This window comes from Temnothorax longispinosus, chromosome 1 (genome assembly GCF_030848805.1).
Source record: "Temnothorax longispinosus isolate EJ_2023e chromosome 1, Tlon_JGU_v1, whole genome shotgun sequence".
Classification (NCBI taxonomy): domain Eukaryota; kingdom Metazoa; phylum Arthropoda; class Insecta; order Hymenoptera; family Formicidae; genus Temnothorax; species Temnothorax longispinosus.
This window is the reverse complement of record NC_092358.1, coordinates 12,814,849-12,833,389: the sequence shown is the minus strand read 5'-3', so window position 1 is coordinate 12,833,389 and position 18,541 is coordinate 12,814,849. Positions and strand designations below refer to the sequence as shown.

Sequence of the window (18,541 nt, the reverse complement as noted above, 5' to 3'; positions counted from 1 at the left end):
TACCAGTTAGTTTTTAAGAGTATTTTTAATAAATTTCAAAATTTTTTAATGGATGTAAACTTATATACTGCGTATTAATTATTAATTATCTATAACAAAAGTAACTATTAAAAATGTTAAGAACTGGATGAATTTATGTTTAATGTATAAAGAATATCATACTAAAAGTACCTTCAAAGATTCGAAAAATATAACCAGGTAGTTTTCTTGCAATATTAAAATTTGCACCACAGTAAAGTCACAATAATAAACCGATATCAAAATGTCTATTTAACCCTTCGTGCTCACACTTATCTACAGTTTCATAATGGTCACACCGGGGTCAAAACGACCCCAGCGACTTTAATCTCTCGGCTGCCATTTTTACAGTTTTTATTATTTTGATCTGAAAAAATTACTGAATGTTGTAAAACCTGCCGCAATATTATTTTTTTTAATTATTTAATATTAACGTATTGAAAAAATATCGCAAAGTAAGTGTAATATTGTTAGTGTAATTCTGCTTTAAAAAATTTATGGGGTCATGCTGACCCCTAATGACCACGAAGGTTAATCAAAATTTACTTAAGGAGGCTCTTACCCGGCTGCTCTAATCAATGTAGCAACCGAAAAATTATCATTAATAATTGATTATAAAATTATCGGAAAATTAAATAAAAAAATAAATAATGATTTTTACATAGTGTAAGAGTAAGTTATATGTTCTATTAGTGTAAATATTAAAATTTATACAATAAGTCAGTTGCCTACGTCAGTGCTAAAGAGCAGGATAATAACATGCGCGTGTTACAACGTCATCTGTAGCAGTCTGCAGCTAAGTGAGGTGTAGCCGTGTAGCGTTGTAGCGATTGATGCGATGAAGAGATGGAGCCAAAAGAAAGATATAACGTGAGAATGCTGAGAGGGAAAATGAAAAGAAAATTCTCGAAAATAAAGGTTGTCAATGCGCGAGAGAATAATTATGCCGCTACCATACAGCGCAGAGAAAAGACATGTGCAAGTGAGGTTAGAAAGAAACTTCGCGCAATTTTGACATTCGGAAGATCATTCGCCTAACCTGTCGTACGTCATATTAAAACTACAATATCTTTTATAACTCATCGTCAACACCAAGTTTTCTTCTTATCATTAGAAAGATTATTATTTTAACTACAATTCCTTAGTTTTTTGTTTACCTGGCTCGCAAACTTGCCAAGAAAATACACATCACTTCCGGTAAAAATTTTAGTGTTTACCATATGCCCTGTGTTAAAAATGCGAATTTCAATACTGATATTTTTAAAATTTTTTATCGTCAACCTATGCTAAAGTTTTGGGCATCGGTTCGTTGTGGTTCACTTTACAACATAATTTAATTTCATAAAGATCTGTCGTTTTATGATCGAGGTAAGAGCCTCCTTAAGTAAGACAACGAAAACTAAGCACAAAATACAATAAGTAGATTTCTTTTAATGTCATGTCTCAAGTACGTCTCAAGTAGCTTCAAGCTTCGCTATATATACACATAGAAAATTACGTGAATTACGATAAAACTTTTACTGTGACATAAAAATGACATTAAACAATCTTGAACTTTGTCTAAAATTTTCAAAGACTAACCGATGAAAGATTCACAACCTAACATTATTTATAAAAGAGTTTATGTCTTTTTTATGCAATTCTTAACATTTCCTACTCTCCTTATACACCCTTTAATGCAATTAATTTATCCAATGTCACAGGAGTAAAGAAATAAAATTACTTTACAAACGCGTACTCATTATTTATTAACTGGCTCCCTATCGATGGTATCAATAACGAGAGTTTTCACTACTTTATTATACTTATATTAATTGAGATCTTTACTTAGCCGGTCTATATTGAAGCGTCACCACTTGGTTGGAACGCGGTCTCATCCTGAGTCGCAGCTTCTGCGGTCTCAGCTGCACCGGCTGTACCGTACGGTCATTGGAGACATCCTGGAAATCCATGTTCGTCAACACCCGAAGTGATCCCGGTGGGGCCGCGCGTATTTCCACATTCGGACAGCCAAACGCCCGCAGACGCTCAGGCACGTTGCACCTCGGTTTGCCGTACGTGGAATTTGAGTATGACTAAAGTACAATTGCGGAAAAACAAGCAAGTCATGTTGTGGTTACGCGTCTCAATGAATTAAATTATCCCGTGTTTCGAAGCTTCAAGAAAAACTTAACATGTTGAACGTTATACAACAATCGCTTAATTTCGCAAAGTTAATTAGAAGGAATACTATATTAAAGAGTGTACGCAGAGTGAGAAAAAGATGCGAGGACCTCAAGTCGGAAATGAAGTGTTTTCATAAATAAAGTCTGACATTAACTAACAATAAGAAGCAATAGTTTACGATTTATCTTATTCCTACATATATTTTGACATAAAAAATATAAAATATCATAAAGTATTCATAATAAAGCATTAATAAAGTATTCATAATAAGTATCTCAATGACTTTACTTCAATATTTTAATGCACCAATATAAGGACAGATGAATGAGATGAAATGATAAGACAATAAATAATGAAATGAAAGAATTAATGTAAAAAAACGTAAAGATGTATACAATTTGTATGAGTAAAATATACAAAAAATTATATTTATCTAATTAAAAGAAATATCAATGACGCTGATATCTCATTAAATCGCATGCTATGAAAATTTTTTGCTTGTATCATATTTCTTCGCTGAAAAAAATGTAGGTAACTTTTGTTTCAACTTTTTTTCAAAAATGCTTTATCTTTGATACTAAGACTCCCGTCATTTTGTCTTATCTCATGTATATACATTTTACTTATTTATTAATAGATTTGTTAAAAATGTATGGTATTAGTTTATTAACATGTCAATGTTATCAATGTTATTAATGTTAATATCCACTATTACGACGATAAAGTAAAGTTGTTTCATTGAGACAATACGCAAGTTATTATACAAAATCTCGCTGAATGTATTTTAAACGAGTGACCACTACGGTATTCAACGTGTTAATAGAAACTTCGATGCTATAACATTCTCAAAATATGAAACATTTACCCAATCACTGCACCAGGCGCAAGCCAAACTCGCTTCTAAACAATTCTCACAAGTACTTTGAGACGTGCACAAGCTCAACATTTTCGTATCGACACTCAGACATATCTTCATGAGGTATAGATTCACCGTCAGAACAAACAGCAACGATGCACGAAACTTCATTTTATTAAATAACAAAATATTTAACACACAGAAATACATACATGTACACACACTATATCGTGATTAAAATCGAACATCTCTTTTCGGATATCTTTTTTTTAGATTTGCGCTCTATCTATATCGATCGCTCATTCGACTTCTTACAAGCGTTGATCGAAACTGTACTACGTAAATTATGAGACATATCGCAACGCGTTACGTATTTCTTCAAGCGAATTGTTACGCGCGCGTGTGCCACAGGTGCCACATCGGAATCCCAAATACAGCACGAGCAATCGGTAATGCGAATAAAACTGTAACGCGCGTCTGTTTTCTTCTTATCAGCGGCACGATAACGATAAAGCTCATATCCGCGAATCGCCGATTTGGCAAACGAACAGGTTCCCGATTATCGCGGCGCCATATCTATTACTGATACCATTTATTATTATATATACTATTAACCTATAATCAACTATCAATTTTAATCTTTACTTCTTTTAATTTTTTATTTTTCCTATTTATTCACTATTGTTTCAATTATTCACTTTCCGTGGCTTATTTTAGGAAGAAAAGGTCCTATATATAAACACATGCCCTAAATTGCTTCGTTTTTAAAATACAATGTCAAAATTGTGAAAAAAATATGAAAATTTCGAAAATCTGGAAAACATTTAGAGATATTCAATATTGGTACGCGTACATGTTGATTAAAAACCATTTTCCAGTGAACCGATGAAACATTTTTAGATCCGTCAGAGGCGTGCAAATGGGTAATCATATATATTAAGTTTTTTAATGAAGAAAATGAGAAAATAGTACGCCACTGGGTTTTTTTTGTTTAACAATTTTTTTAATTAGGAACTAAAACTCTATAAAGACTTCCTCTTGCGTTTTTTTTAACGATGAACCGCTTTCGAGTTAAAATACAAAATTGAAATACGCACACCCCTGAGGATCTAAAAAAAGTTTAATATATGTATATATAATTAAATAAATGGTGCGCGCTACGCGCGCGTCTGTATTTGTTCTAGTCTACCTTTTAAAAAGCCGTTTTATTAAAGCGTTTATTAAGAAACAACTTTGCTCTTGAATTTATACTGCTTCTTTATTCTTCAAAACGCTGTGTAAGTATAATTACTTACGATAACAAATAAAATACTATGTAACATTTTTTTTAATTAATTAACATTTAAATGAATTATTTTATATATTATTGAATATGTGAAACGATTTATTTTTCTCGACATATAACAAATACTTATACTACTATAATTGACACATGTTATTCTTTGTTTTGATTTTGTTTTTTTTTTTTTGTTTTTGTTTTTGTTTTTAATATTTCTTTGAACAATATATTATTATTGTAACAATTACATAGAATAAATAATATTTTAATAATTTTAATAATTTAATTGTAAGAATAAACAATTTATAGAAAACAACATTTAAAATTATATTATGTAATGTCTTGCAGAGAACTTTCGAAGAAGAGAAAAAAAATAAGCCGTCATTAAACAGCGAGAAATGTAAAAATTGTTTTTTTTTTTCAAGGGGGTATTTTCACCCCTAAAACCATTTTTTAGCCCAAACAAAAAATTATTTTATTATTAGAACCTATTACTCTATTTTTTTTTACTATGCAATTACTTTTACTATGGAAATTACTATGCAAAGTTTCAGATTTTTTTAAATTTTACTAAATGTCCCTTGGAAAACATTTACACTCACTATCAGTGTATGTATGTACGTACACTAGTGGACACTACCCAGATAGCGCGCATGTCTAAAAGACATCTTATAGCCAGCAGCACACGGAGCATGTTTTCCTGCTGGATTGCTTGCGATCTAGTAAATTACCAGAAATCTTGAGTGCTGAGTGGTGCAATTATAGTAATTTACTAGATTGCAAGCGATCCAGCAGGAAAACATGCACCGTGTGCCACTGGCTTAAAGACATCTTTTAAACATGTGTGCACTGGTAGTGAATATCGGGACGCAGCCTCTATAGAAAACGCTATAAATGTAATCTTTGGATCTGTGAAATTATGGGATACAACAAATGTTGTATACCTGGATGCTCAACTAAGTATGGTCATGATCTCATTCTTCGGATTTTTCCAACGGATAGTATCTTAAAGACTAAGTGGAGGCAAAATTTAGGGAATATAAGAATATCTCAATCATCTGCTGTATGTGAGGTTAATTGAATTTGATATTTCCTGTTACTTACATAAGTTCCTTATTATAAATAAAGAATAGAAATTTACATGTTTTTTGTTTTGTTTTTGTTTATATCTAGTTGCATTTCGCTCAGTCTGAGTTTGAGAAAATAAGAGAAGATGGCAAAAAAAAACTCAAACAAAATGCTGTACCATCACTTTCTGAGGTATACGATTTCTGACAATTAACTTACCTGTTTTATATGCATTTTATTCCCATTTGAAGTTTTCACTGACTTTTCAATTAATTTTATAGGAGGTACGTTGTCACCTATCCAGATTAAGTCATTGCATAGAATCAGATCATTCTTATAATAAATTACTACCGGTAAGTGTCATTTTGTTTAAAATCATTATTTTGTTTTGGCATCAAGTGACAAATAATTAATTAACCCAAACGGCCATCAACAGGATAAAGAAGAATGCTATGTATAATGGTGCTTTTTTAGTCTTTAAACACTCTTTTCCTTAATCGGGGAAAACCTCCTCTTAAGACGAAGAATATGTAAAATGAACGCTGCATGAGATTGAACCCAAGAACTTTTGGTTTCTGATCATCCGCATTTACAAGAAGCCATGCATTATCATTCCAAAACCCGCGATACATTTCGACTCCAAACGCGCGCTTCTCACGTTTACATAATTTTTCTTACATATTAGGATCCCAGACAGCACCCATGTCTAAAAGTGGAACATAAGGTATCTAAAAGACATCTTTTATACGTCTTACGAAAAGATTGCTAAAAGATATCTGAAAAACGTCTAAAACACGTCTTATGTCCCGATTTTGGACATTGTGCTGTCCGGGATATGTTTTAAATGTAAACGTATGTATCTTTTGTTTTAAACATATTATTATGTAAACACTGCTTAATACATGTTTAAAATGTTTAAATAAAAAACTTGATGATTTGTACTTCTTTAAAAAAACGTGATATCTCTTTTTACTAACGTTTTACTAACACATAGGCTTATGAACACATACCCACAAAGATACACAATATATATATTATATTCTATACTATTTTTATAATATATTAGGTTGGTGCAAAAATAATTGCAGTTTCTATCACTTTGATTTTAAATTTCAGTTCTGTATTTCGACATGAAGTTGTGTCTTATTATAGTCACATGGTATACCACTTTAAAGTTCTGACTTCCCTGTATTCATTTATGCTAGTGCTATTGTCCTTCCTAGCGTATATATGAAGTTATTAAGAACTATCAAATTGAAGATGAAAAAGGAGCAATTCGTACGATTTTCTTGTACGGTTTTCTTGCATGAGTTCAAATTGGGTCGTAAAAAGCTTCAGAAACTGCACGCAATATCAACCAGGCATTCGGCCAAAAGACCGTCAAGGAACGTATATAGATACCATTAGCTCCACAAAAGTTTAGAAGATGAAGCGGGAAGTGATCGACCTGAAGCTGTTGATAATGTTCATCAATTGAAAGCCATTACCTATCGATGCGGATTCACTGAAAACTACTAGAGAAGTTGCACAAATACTTAACGTAGACCATTCAATGAGCTGAGATATTCACATTTGAAGTTGAAAATTAAAAACCGCAATTATTTTTGCACCAACTGAATAGCCCTGATGAAAAAATTTCTTATATCTTCTCAGAAATTTTGTACGAATTGAGACTTATGAAAAATTCTAAAAAATATATATGAAATTTCTCAGATATCTATATACTTTTTTAGAAATAATTTGATGAGAATTTATAGAATATTTCAGTATCTGTATGTATACAAATTTCTGATAAATTACCCATACTTTCTCATATTTATTCAGATTTTTACAAAGATGTGTTGGCGAGAAAAATCTGAAATATTTTATTATTATTTTGTCTGAGTTTTTCTGAAAAACGTTCTAATTCGTACATATGAAAAATCTGAAAAATTCTGAGCATTCTGAGAAAATCTGAAAATTTTTATAGAATTTTGGATTAATAATATAAAAATTTTGAGACATTTTTTCACCAGGGATATATTTTATATTATATGTTATATTCTATGTGTTACTATATTTTTTCTCTAGATTTCGTTTTAATAATAAAACATGGATGTAATGTACAAATTAATTTAGAAGAAACTCCATTTACAGTCTAATTAAGCTGGATCTTCGTAGAAGATTATATTTCTGTGTGTATTTAGTACACATATTTCGAAACTAGTAAATTGCGCGCTGATTATTGGCCGGATTTAAAATAGTTTCCGTTGGAACAGTAAAATCCCCTCCTCCTACTTAAATCTGTATAATTGATTTAATTTTGCTAATAATTAACTGATACTAATAAGGATCCTATTAAATCACTGTAAAGAATTTATTTAGAATAAATGTAATGTAAATATTTATCTATATTACATAATACAATGTATAATGTAGATACAATAATATATAGATATTTATACCGTAATATAAATATAAAACTCAAGAAATTTATAAAATAAGTTTTATTTTAGTTTATAAATGAGAACTAAAGCATATAAAAGTATAAATTTTATATTGACATCTTATTTAATTTTATTTTTGCGTCTTACTATCTTATACATAACAATTGTTTTTTTTTAAACTGATATTTAAAAAAATAAATTTTATCGTCATACACAAGAACTATATTAATATTGTTATTCTAAAAATAAAGGGCATAGGGGGATAAGCATGTAAAAATTGCCCCCGCAAGTATGAAGTTGATATTGGCGTCGTAAGTTAGTACCCATGTGACCTTGAACTCCTGCAAATATTGACCTTGAAATTATATTTTTGAAGGAATTATGGAGGAAGAAAGAAAAAAAACAAAATGTTTTTCTCGAAAACGGCTCGACCAATTTTTATAAAAAAAATATATGTTATAGGTATCAATAATGGTGTTTAAAAGAAAATATTTTGTAATTTTTGAACAAATAATAGAGCTGAAAAATTTTTTTTAATTTTTCAAACAATTTTTTGTTGTGTTCCTTTAGAGTGACACCTTTAATTTTTTTTGCAAAAACATTGTACTAGTATCTATTTTAACATATAATTTTCCCAGATTTTTAAAAAATATAGTTTTGGAGTAAAAAAATGAAAATCATGATCGTGTCACCTGATGCTCAAAGTAACGCCTTGTAGCGCCGGTCAAGGCATAAAGGCGCTTTGTTATTGAAAGGGCATATTTTGTTAGAAAAGCTTTGGCTTATTATTTATTACTTGTTTATCACATTTTTTTAAGGCTTTAATTACAATTCTTTAATTATTTTATATATGTCATCATGATCGTGTCACCTGATGCTCAATAGGCGTGCTGTGTGAAATTGTACAAAAATATTGCTGATTATAATGGGGCTATTGCATGGGTAAAGTGTCTCAGTATCTGGAATTCAAAAGTTGCACGAATAGTACCTGATGCAACATTATGAAAAATCTGCTGGTATGTTAGCATTTATAATTATGAGATGCGATTTTTGCAGTTTCTATGAATTAAAATTTTGCATTACTTTTCTGATTCCAGATGTTGCTCCGTCAAATGAATATTATAGAAATGTAAATGAAATCATTGTATATATTCAACAGAAGAATACCCATTATTGAATAAACATATTTAAAACATATATAAAATAATTAAAAAATTGTAATTAAAGCCTTAAAAAAATGTGATAAACAAGTAATAAATAATAAGCCAAAGCTTTTCTAACAAAATATGCCATTCAATAACAAAGCGCCTTTATGCCTTGACCGGCGCTACAAGGCGTTACTTTGAGCATTAGGTGACACGATCATGATTTTCATTTTTTACTCCAAAACTATATTTTTTATCTAGGAAAATTATATGTTAAAATAGATACTAGTACAATGTTTTTGCAAAAAAATTAAAGGTGTCACTCTAAAGGAACACAAAAAAAAATTGTTTGAAAAATTCAAAAATTTTTTTTAGCTCTATTATTTGTTCAAAAATTACAAAATATTTTCTTTTAAACACCATTATTGATACCTACAAGATATATTTTTTTCATAAAAATTGGTCGAGCCGTTTTCAAGAAAGAAATTTTTTGTTTTTTTTTTTCTTTTTTCCTCCATAACTCTTTCAAAAATATAATTTCAAGGTCAATATTTGCAGGAGTTTAAGGTCACATGGGTACTAACTTACGACGCCAATATCAACTTCATACTTGCGGGGGCAATTTTTACATGCTTATCCCCCTATACCCTTTTCCTTTAACCTTTAAAATTTCTATTAAACTTTCAAAAATATATACCTAATATCAATTTGTAAACAAATATATATCTAAAAAATAAAAACATGTTTTAAACATTTGTTTAAATGTAAATGTTTAAATTGTAACAATTTTTATTATTTCTATTCTGCTTATAATTATCTATATTGTAACTTTAATTAAGAGATGTAATATTTTTAACTTTTTCTTTTATAATATATTGAATATAATATATGACATATTATATTAAACATAGATTTTTAGATTTATTCTATCATTACTTAGGTGGAAACAAAGATTGTTCTATAAATTTATAATATAACACATCATGCTTTAATAATATTTATTGATAAAGAGGAAAAAGATAAAGAATCTCTGTTTTTTATCCAATGCTGATTGTGTTGATTCTAAAGCGAATAATAACTTGTATCTTATGAATAAAAATAAAGGTGTGGCTTTTCTATTTCCAAATAAAAAAACTGAAGCGACAAGTTTTCCAAAAAACGCTCGCTCTTCGCACAAAAACAGCAGAGCTTTCCATACACCGCGCAATAAACGAAAGAATACAAAAGAACTTATACTTTTAATGGATTACACGACGAGACGCTAATATATAAGTAAAGAGACGCGAATGTACGAATCGACTAAACGTTAACGCACGCTAGACGAGACTGACGAGACGCGGCGCCAACGCACATATCACGTACGAAACAAAAACATTATCGCCCTCGTTATCGCCCCTCGGAATTATCGATGCGCTCAGTGCGAAACCATATACACGCAACAAAAACAAAACAATTTTTTCGAGTAGATTTCTTGTCTTAAAATACATAAAATATATATTTTAAAAAGATTTTATAACATATATTCACTTGTAAATATATACATTAATTACAATATAGCTGCAAACATAAAAATAACAATGATTAAATGCAATTGTATAAAAAACGGAGCGAGAAAGCTATATATTTTTCAGACAATTTCAGTTTATAGTATTGCTTCAAACTGCATAAGACAATTAAGCTAGTTAGTCCGTGACAATACTGTCAAAAAGTTAATGACAGACAAATGACATGTAGTATTTGGCTAGGATTGTCCGCGTTATGCATGTGTGTGTAAGAATCTCATATTTATGTAGTACATATATAGAAACTAATGTGTGTTATTAGATTAGGTTCACTTCAAAGCTAACTTCAAATGTTAGCTGTCATATGCGTCCACCGCTAGTATCAGAAATTGTGTGCTTTAAGTCGACAGGAGCAGCTGATCAAGACACGGTGGAGACCCCGCGGCAAGCCGTGAACTACGAATCGTAAAATCGAAACGAATCGTAAGCCGTATTTTGGCCGTAATAATACGGATTTTACGATTCGTAGTTCACGGCTTGCCGCGGGGTCTCCAATGCGTCTCCTGTCGACCCTTAAGTATCAATTACTTCGAAACTAAACGCTCAAAGGTCTTGTATTTTTATAAATGTATTTTTACAAGTCTCTTCTATCGTCTTCTTGTTTTTCATAAAAGTTGCCAGAGTAGTTTGATCGCTACAATTAGAAACGTGGTGTCGGAAGCCGTTTTTGTACCTGTGATACATGTAAAAAGTACTAACTTTGATTTCAATTATCTCAGCTTCGATACGATCAATTTTTTTTCTAATTGCACGGGTGTGTTTACATTAATATACTGTTCAAATTTTATGAGGTTTCCCAAAAAATGAGTTTACGGACTAACTACCTTAACAAAAAAATCGAAGAAGTCTTTATATTAAAATGTTATTCCGATGATTTTAGAACAAAGGAATTCAGTTGTATATATTTGATGTAATTCGGTGTGAAAGATAATGAGTGTAAGTAACCCAGCAAACACAGATATATAACGATTATATTGCCAGTATATAACGAAATGTAACACGCTATATAACACGATCATAACAGTTATGCACACGTTAGTTGTAATTTCCCACTCATGGATTATTGCAGTTATATAATATAAATATAGCGGTGCTATATAACATTTATATAGCAGTAATATAATGTAAAGCATTATTGTTATATAACTGCAGTGTAACCGTTCTCTTACATTTTATTGTATATTAATTAATTTATAATTTGCCTTTTGTACATACTAATTCCAGAAAAGGTTTTTAAATTAATTCTAAGCGAAAACAAACTGTTTTATTTGCTTTTGCTTGAAATTAATTTAAAAACCTTTTCTGGAATTAGTATGTGCAAAGGACATACATGTTTTTGCGTAGGAAAGGGACAAATATAAATATATATTGAATAATCATTTTATTAGATATAATTTGCACTCAAAACATGTTGAAACTATTATATTTTTCTATATATATTATATTAATATATAATAACATTTTTCTTATTTGGTTAATGAACATTTTTGGTTAATAAACAGCTTTTTATCACAATACATATTGATCCGGTCAAGGATCATTCAAGGATTCCTCACATATAAAATCTTTGATATATTCTATGGAATATATATGCGATATATTCCAAAATCTAAATTTTATATTGGCTGGTGGCTTCCACATTCTTCAATTAAATAGATCTACTGTTGTATAATTAAATATAGGCTGTACTTGCACATACATATGTATTATTATAAGCATAAGACATAAATCTGTTTTTGTTGTGGAGTCCACCAGCCAATTCTCTATAGAAAATAATTATGTAAAACTAGTCAATTGTGTACAATCTCTGATTTTCAATCACAACTTTGTAAAAAGACAATCAAATTGCGTTCGTAAAAAAAAGAAAAAATTTTACTAGCGTTAAGGGGATGCTAAAGCCGTCCAAATTACCGACAATTACATTTCAAAGGTCTCATTTTGAAACGGCTTTACAGATCGCAAAATCCTTTTACAGGAGTAAAGTAGAGGTACTAATGAAGGGTGGGATTGTCAAATAATTAGCAATAATTGAAAAAAAATTTTAAATGCTGTCACCTCATAACCTTATTTTCTAATATAAACAGTTGTATAAGTAATATGTACGAAATGAAACTTTCCCACTCTTCAGAAGACGTGCACAAACAATAACGTACCTTTGAAATTGAGATTGAAAGCCTGGAATAAAAATGAGAGCTTTGAAACGATCGTGTATATTTTTCACAAAAATATTCACGCAGAGCAGCAATCATGTCACAGCAGTAGTTCACGGATCTTGCGAGAGATGGCGCGATGGCGCACGCAGCTGTGGGCAGTTTCGGGGTTGGGCGGTTGGCTACATTGTCTGGTTCGTACACAGCAATCGAACCAGGGACAGATATATGATACAGATATCTCTCTCGTTAGGCATTTTTACATTTTTTTTAATTATTACTAATTATTTTACAATCCCACCCTTCATTAGTACCTAAACTTTACTCCTGTAAAAGGATTTTGCGATCTATGAAACCGTTTCAAAAAACGAGCTTTGACAGATATGGCGCCCGATTTTCTATCTACAAACGTATGCGTAAACTCTGCTTTAACAGAAAAGCTGCAAGCTTATTGGCTAAAAACTGTGCGACAGCCAATCAATTTGCAGCCTTTCTGTTAGAGCAGTGTTTGCGCATATGTTTCTCGTTAGAGAATCGGGCCCATGTGGTACAGATATCTCGTTAGGCATTTTTACATTTTTTTTTCAATTATTATTACTAATTATTTTACAATCCCACCCTTCATTAGTACCTAAACTTTACTCCTGTAAAAGGATTTTGCGATCTATGAAGCCGTTTCGAAGAACGAGCTTTGACAGATATGTCGTACAGATGCCTCGTTAGACAAGGACAGATATCTCTCGTATTATTATTCCTTTCTCTATGTATGTAATTTGCATGCACCCATTTATTCCTCTCTCTCTCTCTCTCTCTCTCTCTCTCTCTCTCTCTCTCTCTCTCTCTCTCTCTCTCTCTCCCTCTCTCTCTCTCTCTTCTCATCTCTCTCTCTCTCTCTCTCTCTCTCTCTCTCTCTCTCTCTCTCTCTCTCTCTCTCTCTCTCTCTCTCTCTCTCTCTCTCTCTCTCTCTCTCTCTCTCTCTCTCCCCTCTCTCTCCCCCCTCTCTCCCCCCTCTCTCTTTCACCCCCCTCTCTCTCTCTCTCTCTCTCCCCCTCTCTCCCTCTCTCATTGATGTCTCTCTCTCTCTCTCTCTTAGTACACTGGGTAGCGTACACTTAGTATGGTAAAATTGGAAGAATATGCGCAATTCTTCTCTAACGAAGATTATATTCAGAGCAAAGAATCATTAGACAAGCGATATATTACAGCTAAGACAATAACAGGAACGCAAAAATATCATTGTGTAATTCCAGACGGAGAAGGCACTTTGAGATTTAAACAATTTTCATCATCTGTTTAATCTCGAATTTTTAAAATATTTAAACGTTTAAGAAAATAAACGCTACTTTTAATAAAAAAAATTTATTAAGCATAATAAACGCTTTAATTCAACTGTATTTTTTCCTGAAATCAATTTGTAAACTATTTAGTAATCACTATGTCTCAGATAATTATTAATAGTAGTTCCTGTGTAAATTATTTTTTCTTTTCAAATATTTTTCAGCACGGATAAATAAAAGATGGAAATTAAAAAATAAAAAAAAATAGATCCCGTGATTATCTCATTATAAATTTAGGCTTAAAAGTTGTGGAATCGATGAGTTTTTTACAAAAAATTTTGGAGAAAATCGATCAGTACGTGTTTTTTGTAAATCAAAAATTTTTTGTCAAAAATGCACATTGCTTTTTTATTGTGCTCATAAAAGCTTCCTTTATGAGCAATTTAATAAATACTAATAATTATGCATTAAATAAAATAAACTTCCTCATAGAGGAGCTTTGTGAGCATAATAAAAAGCAATAATGTGCAAATTCCCAATTTGCACACTTTTTTATATTCAAGATTTTTTTAAATATAAAAAAGGTTCAATTCAATTACAAACTATTTACTTTTACTTTCAAAAAAAGTTTCTTTTAATAAAGTTATTCTCTCTGCGTTCTTACGCATTACAATATATTATTGTTTATTAGTAATAGGAATATTATAATGAAAATCGGCTACATTTTTTTATTAAACAAATTGCATATTTTCAAATGTTTTTATCGAATGTAAATAAATTTTGATGAAAATATTCGTAATAGTTATTTGTGTAACAAGTGCGGGAAGTTGAGAATTGGACACGAGTGCGGAGTGGACGCACGAGCCGAAGGCGAAGGCGTAAATATCTCATTCCCGCACGGCTTCGAGTGAGAAATCTCTCGCGTGTGCGGAATCGGCCATCCGTCGCACAGATGACGCGCACGCAATGGGCCACTTTCTACGCACTTTGTAATATAAAATAGGGTGTGTAACACGTGCGGGTTGAGAATTGGACACGAGTGCGGGTGATCGCACTCGCCTTCGGCTCATGCGTCCACTCCGCACTCGTGTCCAAGTCTCAACTTCCTGCACTTGTTACACAAATAACTATTGTTTCCAAGTTCAAATAAATTTTGTTGAAATTATCCCGAAATTGTGTTAAAATTATGCTGAATTTTCATTGAAATTTTGCTGAAAAATGTTCCAAAAAAACTATTTCAGAAAATTTTTTTACCAGGGCCGGAATTGGTATATAATAATAAGTCACTGCATGAAACGAAGGAAAAATCTATAATGTAAATACAAATTAATTTCGAAAGAATTTGTCGATGAAGAGAAGAAGAATGTGTATGTACATACAAATAAACTTTTCCTAATTTTTAAAAATATCGATTTGTTATCGATATAGTATAACATCATTTAATTCTTAGATGCTTTGTATTAGTTATTCGAACAACTCGAGTTTCTATCGTCAAAACAAAATCGATAGATTCATACCTAGTTCTATTCCCATATCCGTCTGTACTAAAATATCGACACTGTTAAAAAAAAAAACATTCAGAGAACATCGTCGGCTGTTCTCCCGAACGCCTGTTAATTTTGCTGACTCCACTTTTCTCAATCATCTTCACTGCACAGGCAGCACCTCCGACCCGATGCGTGGAACCACGTGACCTTGCCGACGACCTCTCGTCTCGGCTCGGCATTTAACATCGTCCGTCATCTGGTACCGTTTCGCATTTACGTCGAATTTGTTGACGGACCATCGAGATCATCGTCACCGTCACCTCGTCAGGCGAGTGGATCCGTTTTAGATTCATTTCGGACTCATCGAGGGCTTCCGGATCAGCTCGTGACACCGTCGAGAATCCCGATAGATATGATACGAACTACGTTGAGCTTACGTAACGGGTTGGCACGCGCGATCGTCTGTGGTTCTGTGCGATTCGGCACTAGATCTATAGTCGTCCGGTGTCTTCACAGAAAACATCAGCAGAGGTACTGCATCCACTACTCGGAGTTGGTCTCGCGCTCGAATCTTTTTGTAATTTTCAAATTTCGCGATCGGGGACAGTCTTTAAGGTTATTTCAACGTCAATTTAAACGTGATCTGGCACAAACTCCTAGTGGGTTTATATGGTGAAATATTTGAATATTAACCTCTTATCAAGATAGACGGAGAGGCTTACATAATCATCATTTATCACGCAAAAAGAAATGTAATAGCGTAGGATAATAATATTAATTCTCTCGATGTTTTAGACTTCACAGTGCTTTGCGTTTCGTCTCGACACCATGGCAGCAACAGCTCAGGTTTTACGCCGATTATCCCGATCACATCAAGGTCCCACTTCCAGCGTTGTCTCCCACCATGGAAACAGGAACGATAATCAGTTGGCAGAAGAAAGAGGGTAAATCATCTACCGATATTACGATATAACAAATATAGATTTAATTTTTCTGAATATACAGATGTTTGTTAAATATATTGACTTTTTATATGTGATTCATTAGGTGACAAATTGAACGAAGGTGATCTGCTAGCAGAGATTGAAACAGATAAAGCTACTATGGGATTTGAAACTCCCGAAGAAGGTTATCTAGCCAAAATCTTAGTACCTGCGGGAACAAAGAACGTACCTATAGGCAAACTGGTTTGCATTATTGTACAAGACGAATCTAACGTAGCTGCATTCAAAGATTTTAAAGAAGACACAGTAGCTGTGTCTCCTCCTACACCAGCAGCTCCTGCAGTACCTACATCACCACCTACAGCTGCACCGGCAGCACAAGCTACACCAGTTACCGCAAAAGTTCCTTCTATCGCACCACCTTCCGGAGAAAGAATATACGCTAGTCCATTAGCGAAAAGATTAGCAGCTGAAAAAGGACTTAGTTTACAGGTGCTGCAAGATTGCTGATTTATAAATCAAATTGAAAGAATGGAGGCAAGTACGAGCTAATTTGCCTTTCTATTTCTCCACTCTTTCAATTTGATTTCTGTAATATTTCTTCTTCATTATTAACTTGTGTAATATTGAATTAAGACATCCTATGCACTCATTTTTGTGATAGTTTGTAGATATAAAACTTGTATTCTTTATGTGTTATTCTTCATGCTATTCTTTGTAGGGTCTAACGGGAACAGGATTATATGGCTCTATAACATCTAAAGATTTGGAGGGTGCGGCGATACAACCAGTACAACCGATAACTGGGGTTGGCGCGCCAACTGGAGTAGATATCTCTGTGTCGAATATACGTGCGGTTATTGCTAAACGCCTGTTGGAAAGCAAGCAGACGATCCCGCATTATTACCTCTCGGTAGATGTAAAAATGGATGCTGCATTGGCGATGCGAGAACAGTTTAATAAATTGTTAGAAAAAGATAAGATCAAATTGAGCGTAAATGACATTATCATTAAAGGAATAGCAATGGCTTGTAAAAAAGTACCAGAAGGCAACAGCGCCTGGTTAGGAAATGTAATTCGACAGTGAGTATTTTATATGTTATTATAAAATGCAGTTTGATACATTTACATGTATATTTAAATATTTGTATTTTATTATATTATTATATTACTTATGTTTGAATACATATTGTTGCAATATTTTATATTGAATATCATCGCATTTATTGAATATCTTCTTCTAGATATAATAACGTGGACGTTAGTGTAGCAGTGAGTACGGATAGCGGTCTAATCACTCCTATAGTGTTTGGTGCCGATACGAAGGGTATAGTTCAAATCAGTAAAGACGTGAAAGCGTTGGCCGCAAAGGCCAGGGAAGGAAAATTAAAACCGCACGAGTTTCAAGGAGGAACGATTACCGTGTCCAATTTGGGCATGTTTGGCATTAAGAATTTTTCAGCTATAATAAATCCTCCACAGTCTATCATTCTTGCTATTGGCACCACGGAAGCTAGACTGATACCTGCCAAAAACGAGAGAGGGTAACTTGGCGTAATATTTTTAGACAAATTTAGTTTCACATTTTATGGCATACGAGTATTAATATGCAAATTTTTGCAGTTTTACGACTGCCGAATATATGTCTGTAACTGCCAGCTGCGATCACCGTACTGTTGATGGTGCGGTAGGCGCACAATGGTTAGCCGCCTTTAAAGATTTGATGGAAAATCCAACAACGATGCTTTTATAGTAAGTTAAATCGCCATTGATTTATCGATTGATCAGAGTGGCAAATAATACATAAGAATATCATCTTTCGAAAATGGAAAGTTACTGACCTGTATAGTATGTTTAATAACAACTAATACAAATAACAATATTTTTTAAATACAAATTCTTGCTCTAATATTTTTTTACACGAACTTAATTCTTGACACGTATCTTTTTGTTTCAGAAATGTTACATCAGATAGAAATATGTTCTGTGCGCAACTAAAGAGATGTTTAAAAGGCGATACGTGGTATACGTGGGTATTTATGAATTATTTCGCCGAGATTGCTTCCATATTGATTCAAATTAAAAAATCTTGATTTTCGAATTTTTCGAAACTTCGAAAAAAATTATAATATAGCAAACGTCTTTTGTTCTTAAGTATATAGA

At 32.3% G+C, this 18,541-nt stretch overlaps 2 protein-coding genes and 1 long non-coding RNA gene across 4 annotated transcripts in view; 2 read left to right on the top strand and 1 right to left on the bottom strand.

Annotated features, from left to right (window-relative positions):
* Nucleotides 1-1,981, bottom strand: part of LOC139809969 (integrin beta-nu) — a 44,051-nt gene extending 42,070 nt beyond the window's left edge. Inside the window, exon 1 of the mRNA XM_071773283.1 lies at nt 1,846-1,981. The gene's annotated coding sequence lies outside the window, so the exon portion shown is untranslated. The remainder of the gene's footprint in view (nt 1-1,845) is intronic.
* Muc (dihydrolipoamide S-acetyltransferase muc) lies at nt 816-18,131 on the top strand. Its single transcript, XM_071773271.1, has 8 exons — nt 816-1,005; nt 1,866-2,072; nt 15,606-15,965; nt 16,230-16,378; nt 16,482-16,870; nt 17,100-17,461; nt 17,623-17,922; nt 18,002-18,131. The coding sequence occupies exons 1-8, from the start codon at nt 944-946 to the stop codon at nt 18,129-18,131; spliced, it is 1,959 nt and encodes a 652-aa protein (XP_071629372.1). The 5' UTR covers nt 816-943.
* LOC139810040 (uncharacterized) lies at nt 5,146-6,497 on the top strand. Of its 2 annotated transcripts, XR_011731235.1 has the most exons (4): nt 5,146-5,391; nt 5,493-5,579; nt 5,669-5,740; nt 5,824-6,497. It is a non-coding gene; the product is annotated as an uncharacterized lncRNA (long non-coding RNA). The 2 variants fall into 2 exon arrangements; XR_011731234.1 differs by having other exon boundaries at nt 5,150-5,391; nt 5,669-6,497.
* Nucleotides 18,132-18,541: the final 410 nt, after the last annotated feature.

What these genes read in the sequence shown, in the direction of transcription:
- Muc (XM_071773271.1), top strand. Translation starts at nt 944, where the DNA reads ATGCGCGAGAGAATAATTATGCCGCTACCATACAGCGCAGAGAAAAGA. An exon ending in AAAAGACATGTGCAAGTGAG is followed by an intron (nt 1,006 to 1,865) that starts GTTAGAAAGAAA and finishes TCTATATTGAAG; the next exon opens with CGTCACCACTTGGTTGGAAC. An exon ending in CAGTTGGCAGAAGAAAGAGG is followed by an intron (nt 16,379 to 16,481) that starts GTAAATCATCTA and finishes GTGATTCATTAG; the next exon opens with GTGACAAATTGAACGAAGGT.